Genomic DNA, 14,725 nt, shown 5'->3' with positions numbered 1-14,725 from the left:
TACTATTATATAGTACCGTCGCCTTAATTTTTCGGTAATCTATATATTCTATCATTTTTGTATCTTTGTTATTGCTGTTTTATTTCGAAATATTCTTAAGTTGGTAAGTGCAATACACGAGCCCAACAAGAGCAAGCAATCCTTGTATGCTCCCCTTTCTATAAAAGGGTTCCATCAAGAAGTGTCCTTATAAGACCTAACATGATGATTTTGAGTAATCATGCCTATTTTAAATTCTAGTGAACATCGACGAGCTGTACTGCTTCCACTACAAATCGACGCCGGACGACCTGCCCAAGTCTGCCGGCTGGAACTTCTTCGACATCCAGACAGAGTTTCAGAGGATGAACGTACCCAATGACCAGTGGGTGCTTTGCAACGCCAACAGGGATTACGAGGTGATCACTTGAAATAATCACACATCTGAAGGTTTTACCATGGTATTTAAAGTTTATTTACAGTTGAGTGAAATCAAGGTCTACTTAAAACGTTTTGTAGAGGTTCATGGGAAAAAAAAGTTGTGGAGTTATTTCGGCTCCGACTACCACGATTCCGTTCTTTTTCTGCCATTGAATCTAGGAAAAGGGAATCGAACGTTCTTCTATAAAATTATTTATCTACTGCAATCAACAAAACCTCAGCCAACAACAACAAATCGAATTCTAGCAATGTACTTTTAAGGGCTGACGGATGAATCGATAGGGTCTGGATGACCATTCATACGAGAAAATAGCTTAGATTCGAAGACATGATTTTTTATACTTTACGTATTTCCCCAGCTCTGCGACACATACCCAAGCGAGGTGTATGTGCCGGCGAGGGCGACCACCGCGATCCTGCTGGGCAGCGCCAGCTTCCGCTCGCGTGGCCGGCTGCCGGTGCTGGCGTATCTACATCACAACAAGGCCGCCATTGCGCGGTGCAGCCAGCCGTTGAGCGGGTTCTCTGCTAGGTAACATCAGTAATTGGTTATTAAAAAGTGACAAATGAACGCCAAACGGTTCAATCGCATTTACATTGTATTTGCTGCACCACTGCCTCACGGCAGTTCACAACACCGGTAGGCAGTGTACCCACTGAGGAGATTGTCCGGGTAAGGAGGCATCCCTCGAGGCCCAAAAACCCTGCGCCATGCGGCGAAGTCACGCCGCGGCATAGGACGACCACTTTGAATGACCAAACGGTTCAATCGCATTTACATTGTATACAGGGTGTTAGACAATGTGTGTTGACCTGACCGTGTAGTCCGCGTAAAACTACTAGTCCGCTCTGAATATAGAAATGAATCGCGTCGCCATAGCAAATTGTATGACTACACCTGCTCGCAACAATTTCATAGCAGTTTGGCGATAACTATACCTGTGAAAATTGTAGAAAATTCTATATGTAGAAAAATTTAATTGTGTCTGCCACGGCCTTTGTCTGACACGTTCAATGTCTGTAGTTATAATCAAGGCAATAAGAGTGGGGTAAATTTGTTCCATTACATTTTAATATTTCAAGTAATACTATTTTGTTTTCAATTATTATGAAAATATACAATTTTTTCTTGTTGTAATTTTCTTTTGTATCAAAAATATAAGAAATGTTCATTATTTTTTCAGATGCATGGAGGACGAACAAATGCTCGATCTCATTCGGCGGGCTAATCCGAACTGCGGCTACATGTATGTAGTCGACACAAGGCCTCGGGTGAGTTAGAATAGACTGTAGAATGTACTAGAATACCAGAATACTGTCCATTGCCCATAGTGTCCGAAAACCACTGGATATGGATATAATATTTATGTAATCCAATAAAAAAATAAGTACAAGTTGGTCAAGAAAATTATTTGTAGACTAAGATATCAATAGCGTGTTTCAGCGCCTTTGTACAGCGCCATCTAGTGGCAGTAGTGAGTACTTATTACTGACAATATACAGGATACTTAATAAATAATTGGTAATAGAGTAGATAATATAAAACGCATTAAATATTACTGAACAATCTACGTAAAATTAAATAAACTGGTGTTTAAACAGTCAACTACATCGTGTTAAAATAATTTCAGATAAACGCGATGGTGAACCGCGCGGCCGGCAAGGGGTATGAGAACGAGGCGTTCTACGAGAACATCAAGTTTCAGTTCATGGGCATCGGCAACATACACGTGATGCGCAAGAGTCTGCAGAAGCTGGTCGAGAGTGAGTTGTTACATTTATTTTCTTTTGTTTTTAATAATATTTACAAACAAATGACAACTTTTTACTAAAACTAAAGATCATAGAGGGTCGAAAGTTTTTGTTTTCTTGTCGACTCATGACCCATTCTTAAGAAAGTTAAAAACACGCCACGTCCGTGCAAGCATGCATGCGTGAGTTAGTACAAGTTTACTTTAAATTATTCAGTTTAAAGCTAAAAAGGTTTGTGTACATGTTTCGGATTGTGACTGACGATGTGTTATTACATTCCAGCGTGTGAACAAAACACACCTACAATGTCTTCCTTCCTTAACGGGTTGGAGTCGTCGGGATGGCTTAAACACATTAAGTAAGTACACGGTTTGTTACTATAAAATAGACACGAATTGATTCGTAGATGATTCCGAATACTAAGTTGGAATGCATCGTAGTATCTCTGCCTTGCCATACGTTTTGAATCAGAATATGTCAGTTCATCTTATAAGGCTGATATAAATGTGACGATGGTGCCATCTGATCAAGGTAGCTAGTAATTTGCAATTTAATGCCACGGAGCGTTCGTTCTGGTTCAGATTTTCTAATGTTTTACGTATTCTTGATCTACTAGGTCGATTCTGGACACGTCCTGGTGGATAGCGAGTGCATTGGAGGGCGGAGTGAGCGTGTGCGTACACTGCAGCGACGGCTGGGACCGCACCGCGCAGGTGTGCTCGCTGGCCGCGCTGTGCCTCGAGCCGCACTACCGCACCATCAACGGTTACCAGGTCGGTACCGGGCGGAGTGCACTGCGGCGACGGCTGGGACCGCACCGCGCAGGTGTGCTCGCTGGCCGCGCTGTGCCTCGAGCCGCACTACCGCACCATCAACGGTTACCAGGTCGGTACCGGGCGGAGTGCACTGCGGCGACGGCTGGGACCGCACCGCGCAGGTGTGCTCGCTGGCCGCGCTGTGCCTCGAGCCGCACTACCGCACCATCAACGGTTACCAGGTCGGTACCGGGCGGGGTGCACTGCGGCGACGGCTGGGACCCTTATCTAACAGTAGAACAATGACAAATTGGTCTTAACTCTAAATTACTACGCCTTAAGTTTTCTCATGCTAAGAGGGGACTCTTTTACACCAAAGGGACTGAAGTTTACCAACCCTCACTTAGTAAGAGTAGTAGACTACGAGTTCATGACAATAACTCGTGCTCTTTCTCATACGGACAGAAAACCTGTTCCGAGTACGCGGACAATTCTGGGTTTGGTATTTATTTCCTTTCCAAGATGTGGTACTTTTCATTTACTCAGCAACGGGACAGTTGTGTTAAGTGACGGAACATAATATACTAAATATTATGTTCCGTCACTTAACACAAAAATAGAATTTTATTATTCCTGTAGCTTCAAAGGGATTTTTATTAATTCATTTCCCTGTAATTAATTTATTGTAACATGGTATGTCCAAGTAGTGTGATACGAAGGTAACATCATGTATGTGTTTTAGGCGCTGATCGAGAAGGACTGGCTCTCATTCGGTCACAAGTTCAGCGCGCGCTGCGGCCACACCGCGGGCGACCCGCGCGAGCGCTCGCCGGTCTTCACGCAGCTGCTCGACTGCACGTGGCAGCTGTTCCGGCAGGTGCCCGAGGTCTGTATCTGGCTTACAGAGGTTTTCATTGTTTTTAGTTTAATTTTTTGATTGAAATGCGTTGACTGTCTACTAAATCTTAAAGAAATTTGTATTAATTTTTTATACAAAAATTTAGTGCCTTTCATTACATTATGAAAGCACTTAGTAAATATACACGATGAATAGTTAACCTCTCTTCTTTAGGAAATCGGATAAAAATAAAATGGGCCGAGTGCGAGTCAAACTCGCGTACGGAGCGTATCGTATAATAATACACACTTTAAAATCAACTGTCTATTAATAACATTAATATACATTTCAACGCTTTCTTCACGGAATGCTTAAAGTTACTAAAGTATTTTAATCAATAATATTAATTCGCGTGTATTTTACGTGTTATTTTTCTTTGTAGGCGTTCCAATTCAATGAGCGATTTTTGCTGACGCTACACGACCACGCCCACGCGTGCCAGTACGGCACTTTCATTGGCAACTGTGAAAAGGATCGCAGGGACTTGAGGTTAGCATTTTTTTGCTATTTTTTATGTAATTGTAAAACGTGTAAAACGTTCTTAGCTTTGTCTGTGAGTCATACACTGTATTTTATAGGTCAGAAGCCCCCTAAATTAACTGTAAAACTTCCAAAGCGAATATTTGACAATAGTATTGACTATGATGGTTAAAAAATCAATGAAAAAAATATTTCGAAAAAATATCATTATTTGTGTTAAGATCGAATTAATTGCCGAAATAATATCATTTTAGGAATCAGTTCACGTGTACCATCATTTTAGAATTGCTAACATTTTTTAGTCTTTTTATTATTATATAGTAGGCTTATTTTCGTTTATTATGTGTATTATTTTACAATGGTTTTCCGTTTATAGGTTACCAGAGCGTACGTTCTCGTTATGGGGCTACATGGCGAGCCATCTGAACGAGTATAAGAATCCCTTGTATAATCCAAAGGCGCATCCCGACGTACTGAAACCGGATCTCAACGCTCAGAGTATTAGGTATGTGATACTTTGTTAGATATCTGTATAAATGGATGTTTAATGCCTGTTATTAATAATCAATCTATCCAATGTTTTGCTTATCATAGTTTGGCATTTGTAGGTCTGATTTTAGTATTTGGTAAGTAAAGACTGACTATTAATACGGGTAGTAAAGTTCAGTATCATGTATAAAAAGAAATACAAATTCGTGATTATTAATTTCGCTCATTATCAAGTTTCTGACCGCACATAAAGTTATTTGACTTTGTAGACCGGTCGACATCCACGTACAAACTGCAGGGTTGTACGCATTTCTTACGACAGAACTATTCAAAACCTTTTTCTTCTGCTTGTCAACCCCAGTAGACTCTCAATTGTCTACAATGACTATGGTCTAATTTAAATTTAGACCACTAGTCGTAAACTTAATTATAAAATTACTCGTATGTGTTAGGTTCTGGCGCGGCATGTACTGCCGGCACGAGAGCGGCGTGCACCCGCGGGAACCGCTCGCCGACCTGCTGCCCGCCGCCGTGCAGCACGCCGCCGCGCTGCAGCACCATCTGCACTACCTCGCCAAGGTACGCTACCTTTCTATAATAGATGGCGCTGTTTGTGTTGCAACATTACGTTACGTTTACCAAGAACGGGCAGTCCTACGGCACGTTAGGTTCTCGAAATACTTGACGTAAATCGAAAATACGGTTCGAGGCATATTTTTTGATGTTTTTTGATTTTATGATATTATGTTTAAATGTAAAATTCAAGGGTTAGGATCTACACGGACTCAAAATTTAAAAAACAAACTATATTTATAACAAAGGATATACATACTTTATTATCAAAATTTCTTAAAATTATTATATTGTCCTCACGACAAGTGAATTCTACTATGCCACTTTCAAATGCACGCTTACCTATGATAACTGCTAAACGACCTTCCTGTCTCCCTAATTGGTTATGTCTATACATATTCGTGAAACGTGTGAAAAGTATAAAATACAAGTGAAATGTGTAAAAGATATAAAATACATATAATTCCCCAGAGAATATCCACGTTTAAGAATCTACTCTCCGGTCGCAAAGCGGAGAAGGAACGCTCGACGGTAGTCAACTATCAGAACGGCGACTCGGACACCGTCGAGATTGAAACCAAGACGGAAGATCTACAGATTGATAACAAGTGAGTGGATTAACCGGATAACATCTATGCGGTGATAGCCTGTTGCTCAATAAACTCGTCCTCTTGATCTAGATCCTGAAGTTCAAACTCAGGCACACACCTCTGATTTTTCAGTTATACGTGTGTATATGTGAGTAAATTGTGTGTGTGAAGGAAAACTATTAATTCAAATTTTGCCTCATAATTTCCAGAATATACGATATCAGAATATTTTCAAAATAGACTAAACGTATAGTATTAATAATAGTGGATTGAATGACTTCTTATGCTAGTCCAGGGTTACAATCCCAGGCATGCCTATCGCAAAATATATATATCTATGATTTTGTATAGTATTAGTAATAGCCGTTAAAAGTGATGATAGTGGTTTGAACGACTTCTTGCGCAAGGGGTCGGGGGTTTGAATCCCAGGACTAGCGCGAAACCATATATATTTGGTGTTTTGTTCACGAGCATCAGGAATTTATTATAATTTACTTTAAAAGCGGACGAAAAAATCAGAAAAGCTACATGATTAGCTTTAAAAAAAAAATTCTCAAAGGTATGAAGCGGACCGATATGGTTAGAAAGTATATAGCTATATATTTTGTGGAATTAATATCATACATTTTTATTCTTGTATTTTAGATTGATATATGAGAGTACCGGTGGGCTATCAGAATTGGAATGCGCGAATCACGACCACCCATTGAAAGAGACTGCGGCGCCCAAACCTAACAAGATACCGCTTATCACTGAGGTACAATCATACTAAATTATAGTTTTATAAAAAAATATTATATGATTTTTGATTAAAATGATTTTATAATATAATAATATTTATAATCATGTGTAATAAAAATGTTATTTAAATAATTGAGTTGGTTTGATAAAAAAATAAGTAAGAGTAAAGAAGTAAAACAATATAAAAAATAAAAACGTATAAACGTATATTTGGTTGTCAAACGTATAAAATAATTTTTCTTCAATTTTGTTACAATTGTGGAATTATGGACTGAAATTTTACCCAAAAGAGAAAATACGAGTGAATAAATAGTGCGGAAAAACGCTATATCGTTTTGAGAATCTCATAAAAAAAATAAGAAAACATACCACTGAATGTCGATTTTTTGTGCAAAGGTATTTAAGAACAGTGAGAGCAGTGCAGATGGCTTTAAAAAGCCACATCAGTGCCAATACACTACCAATGATGTACTCTTACCAAGAGTTCCTCCATATTTTGACCTGGAAGTGCATTTTGGTTCAGTCTCTGTGATAAAGACATTTAGTGTTGTTGTGTACATACGTGCTAATTATTGTCTATTTTAATATTAGGTACCAACAAATTTTAGTCTTATTTTTTTTAAATAAACATAGTTTAATTTTTCTATTCATAGTTTTATTATAATTGTATCATTTTATTAATTAATTTTAATAATGTTATTTTAAAATTAGGTAGTATAATTATTTTAGATTTTATATAATTTGAATTCATGTCGCAGGTACCTGGGCCAAGCAATGCATCGGCGTTTTGTAACCATTCTGGCGACACGTCATTTGATTTCCTTCAATGCCCCCACTGCTCTCAAATTAAATACTTCAAAGGTCGTAGAGGCCTTAATATTCATATTAGCAAGTGTCATAAAGCTTCCCAATCCATTAATACAATTTTAAGTAATTCTTTAGTTAACCCACCTACTCAATCTCTTTCTGATCAAAATTACAATGAAGAGCCTTTTTGGAAATATTTGTATAAATTAAAAACCTTTACTCCGATTGTGAAACGCATTCCAAAAGGTGCTCGTATATCCGTTGCAACAAAATTGTCACATTTAATTAATAATATTATAAAGGAAAATTCTACACATTATTGGGAGCAGTATTTGACATTTTCTTTTAACATTTTACATGCCGCTACAGATCCTTTAACAAAAAAAACCTCTATCACACAAAAAATTAAAAATAATTGCTTGAGATCTAATTTTAATAATGTGTTAGAAACAAAACAGCCACTTCGTTCATCATCCATTTTTCACACCGTTGAAAAGAAAATTAGCGACGGAGATATTAAAGGCGCTTCCACTCTCCTTTTCTCAAATGATGTTGTCGCCCCCGATTCTTCAGAAACACTTTCAGCCCTTCGGAGCAAACACCCATCACCAACTTCTCCTTTACTTCTTGGATCTTCTTCACCTTTAAATGTTCCTTCCTTGACCGTTTCGCATAAAGATGTTTATGGGGCGATTATGTCATTCAAAAATGGCTCTGCTGGTGGTTTGGATGCCTTAACGCCACAACACTTTAAAGATCTTGTGTGCGGCGCGACCGGCGACTCCGGTAGAGTCTTACTAAACGACATAACTAACCTCATAAATTTTATGCTTTCGGGAAAGGTGAATCCAGAAGTAACAAACCTCCTTTATGGTGCAAATTTATGCGCCCTAAAAAAGAAAGACGGGAGTATTCGTCCAATTGCCGTTGGTAATACTTTAAGGAGAATAGCTTCTAAGGTATGTTGTAGGCATGTCCTCCCCACACTGGAAAAAAAGTTTCAACCTTTACAATTAGGTTTCGGTTCGAAGGGAGGTTGCGAGGCAGCGGTTCACAGCCTTAGAAGCTTTCTAACTAACGCTGGTGGTGATGTTGTTCTGAAGGTTGATGTCAAAAATGCGTTCAACTCTGTCGACCGTAGCATTTTGTTGGAAGAAATAAAAACAGTTATTCCGGAAGTTTACCCATATTTATTTCAATGCTACGGTGCTCCATCACACCTATTATACAGAAATAATTTAATTGAGTCTGCGGTCGGCTGTCAACAGGGGGATCCACTTGGGCCGGCCATTTTTAGTTTAGCCATTCATCCTATCATTTCGAAACTAAATTCCAAATTAAACATGTGGTATCTTGATGACGGGACTTTAGGAGGCGATGCTACTGGCGTTTTTGAGGATTTTAATTACCTTTTAAATGCTTTAAAATCAATTGGTTTGGAATTAAATTTTTCAAAATGCGAACTCTTTATTTCGGAAATGTTACCTGCTACTGAAAGAGAAATAATTTTAAACAAATTTTATTCATTGTCCCCCGATTTAAAAATTGTAGATAAAAAATCGCTTCGTCTCCTGGGCTCTCCCGTATTAGAAGATTCTATTCCACCTTTTTTCGATGAACTATTATCAAAATTTGATATTGTTTCTGAACGTTTAGGAAAAATCAAAATTCACATGGCATATCAAATTATTCGATTCTGTATTTTCGTTCCGAAATTTACATATTTTTTAAGATGTTGTCCGGCTTGGAAATTTTTAAATTTACTGTCATTTTTGGATTCTCAAATTTTGGGTACATTATCAAATATTTTAAATTGCAACTTAGATGATCGATCCTGGTCCCAGGCCTCCTTACCTATACGTTTTGGAGGTCTCGGGATCAGGAAAGCTTCATCGGTTGCTTTACCTGCTTTCCTGTCTTCTGTTCACAGTACGAGTTCTCTTTTTCAAAAAATTACAGATGCATCTTTAGGCCGTACAGAAATCTCGTACTGTACGGAGGCTAGGGACGCGTGGTCCGAAGCTTGCCCTGGCGTATCCCCCCCTTTAGACTTGACAGTTCAAAGACTCTGGGACGAGCCGCTCTGCAGAAAGACTCATACTAGTTTATTAGACTCAAGTACATGTTCTGCTGAGCGTGCTCGTCTTCTGGCTGTTTCTGTTAAAGAGTCGGGGTTTTGGTTACACGCAATTCCGTCGAGTAATCTTGGTACGGTTTTGGATAACACGTCTTTTTCTATTGCCGTCAGCCTGCGACTGGGTTTAACTTTAAATCATCCACATTGTTGTCCTTGTGGAGTTCAGGTAGACCACTTGGGACACCACGGTCTCTCTTGTCGGCGCAGCGCCGGTCGCCAATCGCGCCACGCTTCCTTGAATGATGTCATCCGCAGGGCTCTTGCTACCGTCAACGTACCGGCTCAATTAGAGCCGAACGGTGTTGTGCGTGACGATGGCAGGAGGCCTGACGGTTTGACATTGATACCGTGGAAGAATGGGAGGTGTCTTGTGTGGGATGCTACGTGCGTTGACACACTGGCACCGTCCCATCTTACGTTATCATCAAGGGCAGCTGGTGTTGTGGCTACCGACGCTGAGATACGCAAACTGCAGAAGTATGCAAGTCTCAGTAGAGACTACATATTTTTGCCGTTTGGCGTGGAGACAATGGGACCGTGGGGTTCTGACGCTCGATCTTTCTATAAACATCTTTCCAAGCGATTGATCGAGTGCACCAATGACCAAAGGGCTGGCGCTTACCTCGGACAGAGAATAAGCTTAGCTATTCAGCGGGGTAATGTCGCCAGTGTTTTGGGAACTCTTCCGAAGGACAACAATTTGGATGAAGCCTATTATATTTAATTATAGTTAGTATTTTTATAAAGTTTTTTATTTAGGTGTATAATATATATAGTTTAGTTTAGAATGTTGTTTATATACATATCTATAGTTTTGTTGAAAATAAATGTTACATCTACAAAACCCTAAAAAAAAAAAAAAAAAAAAAAAAAAAAAAAAAAAAAAAAAAAAAAAAAAAAAAAAAAAAAATATTACAAAATGATACGATACGACATATATCGTATCGTATCATATCATATCACACCTATTTCTACTTCGCAAAACTTTTCATATTCCCTAGTAAACTTTTTGGTGACGATTTTATTTGTATGTTTTAAAAATTAGATATACACTCACATCATTTTTCATTTTATTCATTATTAAACATCCCAAAAATTTTTGTATTTATATGACATATATTTTTTCTTAAACTTGAAATAATAATTATAATTTTGTGTGTTCATGTGTGTGTTTGTGTAAAGAAGGCGGAGGCGTTGATACCAGCGAGCCTGGCGCAGCTCGAGGCGGAGGTGGGCTCGGTGGCGCTGGACTGGCACAGCATCAAGAGTGTCACCGAGTGCTCTTGTTCCACGCCGCTCGATCACTTTAGCAGGAAGGTGGGTCACTTTAATATACTTATAGTATGGCAAATTTAGGGTATATTGGATTTTAATGCAATGAAATTGGTCATCCGGTACGATACAGAACATATACGGAACGTCCGTTATTAATAATCATTTTCTAGTAGACATAAGTTGTCAAACGCCTATCTTGGGTAGACAAAACATTGGATATTTTTATCATATTAATTACGGACGTAAGGCGGTTTCCACACTGTCTGCAAATAGATGCAGATCTGCTTTTCCGGGACCACGCGCGTGACTGCGTCTTATCGCAGTCTGGAGCGGGATGCGGGGCAGTGCGTGATCCGCGTAATTGTTGCTTTATGTGGTGCGTGTGTTGCAGCACCACTGCTGGGGCTGCGGCCGCTGCGTGTGCACCCGCTGCGTGTACTCCCGCGCGCCGCTGCCCGCGCTCCGGCCGCCGCGCGCCGCCCCGCTCTGCGCCGCCTGCGCGCCCTCCGCGCCCGCCTCGCCCGCCTCGCCCGCCCGCACCCTCGCCGCAGGTACCGCCCGCACCCTCGCCGCAGGTACCGCCCGCACCCTCGCCGCAGGTACCGCCCGCACCCTCGCCGCAGGTACCGCCCGCACCCTCGCCGCAGGTACCGCCCGCACCCTCGCCGCAGGTACCGCCCGCACCCTCGCCGCAGGTACCGCCCGCACCCTCGCCGCAGGTACCGCCCGCACCCTCGCCGCAGGTGCCGCCCGCACCCTCGCCGCAGGTACCGCCCGCACCCTCGCCGCAGGTACCGCCCGCACCCTCGCCGCAGGTACCGCCCGCACCCTCGCCGCAGGTACCGCCCGCACCCTCGCCGCAGGTACCGCCCGCACCCTCGCCGCAGGTACCGCCCGCACCCTCGCCGCAGGTACCGCCCGCACCCTCGCCGCAGGTACCGCCCGCACCCTCGCCGCAGGTACCGCCCGCACCCTCGCCGCAGGTACCGCCCGCACCCTCGCCGCAGGTGCCGCCCGCACCCTCGCCGCAGGTACCGCCCGCACCCTCGCCGCAGGTGCCGCCCGCACCCTCGCCGCAGGTACCGCCCGCACCCTCGCCGCAGGTGCCGCCCGCACCCTCGCCGCGAGTACCGCCGCGCGCCTCGCCCGCCCGCAATCGTGACCCCTCGCAACACCCCGCCCGTCCTGTGCCACCTACGCGCCCCCCTTACCAGTAACCTTAGTATGAGTTTTTACTAATATGACTGTTTTTGTATTTTGTTTACGTATTTGCCCATAAATTTCCAATCAGCGACCCTAGCGGACTGTTTCCGAACTTTTTGGAAATGTATGAGAAATACATAAACGAATACAAAAACAGTCATTTTTGTAAAAACGTAAAAATTCATACTAAGGGCACAGGTGAGCCCCCGCACATACCCCGCCTGCCTTGCGCCTCCTGTACGAACACATCGCAGATGACCTCCCGTTGCCCGCACGCAACACGCGCACACACACGCCGTCCACATACTTGCAACCCGAGTCCGCATCAAATATCTTAAGTCACGTAGGCAACTGCGGGCACCCAACAAAAGGCCCCTTTATTTATAGAAATATTCCACATTGATCGCTAATGCATTATTTTTCTTTTCAGATATAGTATCGCCAGCCAATTGAGAAGATAAAAGGAAACTAAGTATAAAATTATCTTTCATAGTATTCAATTTTATATTAAATTATAGTTATTGTAAATAGACATATTTGTGATACGTTATTCTCTCTTTTTCGATTAGAAAATTTTATCTTTGTATATTTATATAACAGGCAATATACTCATATATATGTAAGAAAGTTATTGTCACGCCCATATTAATTAAAAAATGATAAAAGATTTTTTTTATATAATTTTTGTGGCTTCTACGTATAACAACTTAAGAATTAAAACCTAATTATTAAAAAAATACTTCTTTACTATGAGTAGTGGGCATTTAAATGTATATTATTTTTCAAGTATAAAATTAAATTGAAACATTTTCTATATTATTGTATGAAATTTGTAAATATAACATAATGTTCGGGCTGCAAGCGACCTGTGTGATTTAGAAATCTGTTTATATGCAGTTTGTTTGAATATATTATGTGTGTATATAAAATGTAATAACCATGTCAAGTTGTTAGTTCTGAATTAAAGTGTAGACTTGTTAATCTCTTTGAAATGTCAGTTAATTGCTTAAAGGCCTATTTCTTGTCACGTGGGTCTAGGACTGCGTGTTTCGCTCGCATATGTGAGATCTCGTCTACGCGTGGCATACATGACAGGGAAATTATCTCTGAAAGACAAAGATAAGTATAGATATCTCACCGCCTTGTACTTGAAGGAAGCCATTAAATGGCTTATGGCCATGGTGTAATTTACGCGGAACAATGCCGACATGTGCAGTTTAGTGGCACAAACACACGTAATCGAAGAAAACGTGCGGAGAAATATCGTTTCATTCGTAAATGATCTAAAAACTACATTTTTTAGATATTTTTTAACCACGAAAATAGATAACAGTGACAATTTCAATTGGTAAAACTGGTGGTTACCTTTTCTTGTTAGGAGTGAGTAATCTTTACTAATTTATGCTGAAAGAATAGGTTTTATGTGGTAGGTATGTGGACCTCATCTGCACGTGGGCACAAATCTGCGTGATAAGATACAGGCTCTAGATAATGTCTTGTTTATACGGACATGATAATGTATAATAATAAGGTAGAAATCCTGTTCTTTATTAAATTGGTATAAGATGTGCATTTGCTATTAATATATACCGGTGTGTAACCAAATCGCTTCGGGTTCGATTCTCGGCTAATACGTCTATATACTTAGATATACGTCTAAATAATGAGTTTAGATTTCTGATTTGGTCTCAGTATGTACTCGTCTTTGTGTATGAAAATATAAGCCTTGTAAAATGTCTCTAGAAATAGCAGGAACAATATTAATCGGATATGTATGTAGTGTATTAAATTTGACGGATACATTCCATATAATATCTACTTGCTACAATATTTATTCGATGTAGGACCCTATACTATACATATACAAACTGTTTAGGCTCCTAATGTATAATAACTGTAGTACATAAAAAACAAACAAAAATTGATAATAAAAATATTATTAATCAATAGTCAAGAATCTATAGACCTTGTTCAATACTGCTTAACATGGATTGCTTACAAGTTAGGGGTCACAGAGTTGTGTTTATTGTGCAACAAGTGCTTTGAAGGTGGTAGAACCCTTTGTGATTCGACTCCGGCGGCACCACCGCCACACCTATTTCTACCTAATAACAGCAGTGTTAGGCGCTGCTGTGTTCCGATGTGAAGGGTGTGGTAAGGGAGACAGAGTTTTCCGAGGCTTTGCAGCTTAGTCCTCAGGGGTAGCGGCGCATCTGTGGCCGACCTCAGGTGGGAATATCTAATCCTATCTGGGGCTGATTACAGATGTCCATGGGCGGCAGTAGTCACTTACCATCAGGTGGACTGCGTGCTCGTCTGTTTATCCTATATTATAAAAAAAAATTAAATCAATTGACATAATAAAAAAATGTATATTAGATTTTTAATACCTTTTTATGTCTATTGTACTGTCTGCAAGTTATGCTAAGAATTTTTGGGAATCACTAAGCTAATGTTTTGTAAATATAATAATTATAGTAACGCATAAATCAAAAATCATGAATGATAAAATTATGAATCTATGTGTAATAAAAATGTGAGATACTTAAAGCTGGTTTTTTTTCAGCTTTTGAACCAAATAACTAACGACTAAAACGTCTATTAT

General features: G+C 40.5%; 2 protein-coding genes across 2 annotated transcripts in view; both read left to right on the top strand.

The window, feature by feature from the left end:
* Positions 1–14,670, top strand: part of Mtmr6 (Myotubularin related protein 6) — a 63,888-nt gene extending 49,218 nt beyond the window's left edge. Inside the window, exons 4-18 of the mRNA XM_073089491.1 lie at positions 241–398; positions 780–952; positions 1,605–1,692; positions 2,052–2,184; positions 2,455–2,530; positions 2,789–2,945; positions 3,670–3,813; positions 4,208–4,314; positions 4,682–4,810; positions 5,247–5,373; positions 5,839–5,975; positions 6,603–6,714; positions 10,825–10,959; positions 11,309–11,468; positions 12,551–14,670. Coding sequence (XP_072945592.1) covers positions 241–398; positions 780–952; positions 1,605–1,692; positions 2,052–2,184; positions 2,455–2,530; positions 2,789–2,945; positions 3,670–3,813; positions 4,208–4,314; positions 4,682–4,810; positions 5,247–5,373; positions 5,839–5,975; positions 6,603–6,714; positions 10,825–10,959; positions 11,309–11,468; positions 12,551–12,573 — 1,859 coding nt within the window. The 3' untranslated portion in view covers positions 12,574–14,670. The remainder of the gene's footprint in view (positions 1–240; positions 399–779; positions 953–1,604; positions 1,693–2,051; positions 2,185–2,454; positions 2,531–2,788; positions 2,946–3,669; positions 3,814–4,207; positions 4,315–4,681; positions 4,811–5,246; positions 5,374–5,838; positions 5,976–6,602; positions 6,715–10,824; positions 10,960–11,308; positions 11,469–12,550) is intronic.
* LOC140754461 (uncharacterized) lies at positions 7,734–10,438 on the top strand. Its single transcript, XM_073089479.1, has one exon. It carries the CDS (start codon positions 8,201–8,203, stop codon positions 10,364–10,366), a length of 2,166 nt encoding a protein of 721 aa, XP_072945580.1. The 5' UTR covers positions 7,734–8,200; the 3' UTR covers positions 10,367–10,438.
* Positions 14,671–14,725: the final 55 nt, after the last annotated feature.

The sequence above is a fragment of the Epargyreus clarus genome, unplaced genomic scaffold, assembly GCF_041222505.1.
Source record: "Epargyreus clarus isolate Ecla_fem2 unplaced genomic scaffold, WU_Ecla_fem_2.2 ptg000029l, whole genome shotgun sequence".
Classification (NCBI taxonomy): Eukaryota; Metazoa; Arthropoda; class Insecta; order Lepidoptera; family Hesperiidae; genus Epargyreus; species Epargyreus clarus.
Note: the sequence above shows the minus strand (reverse complement) of the source record. Positions and strands in the feature narration are given on the sequence as shown.

What these genes read in the sequence shown, in the direction of transcription:
- LOC140754461 (XM_073089479.1), top strand. Translation starts at nt 8,201, where the DNA reads ATGTCATTCAAAAATGGCTCTGCTGGTGGTTTGGATGCCTTAACGCCA.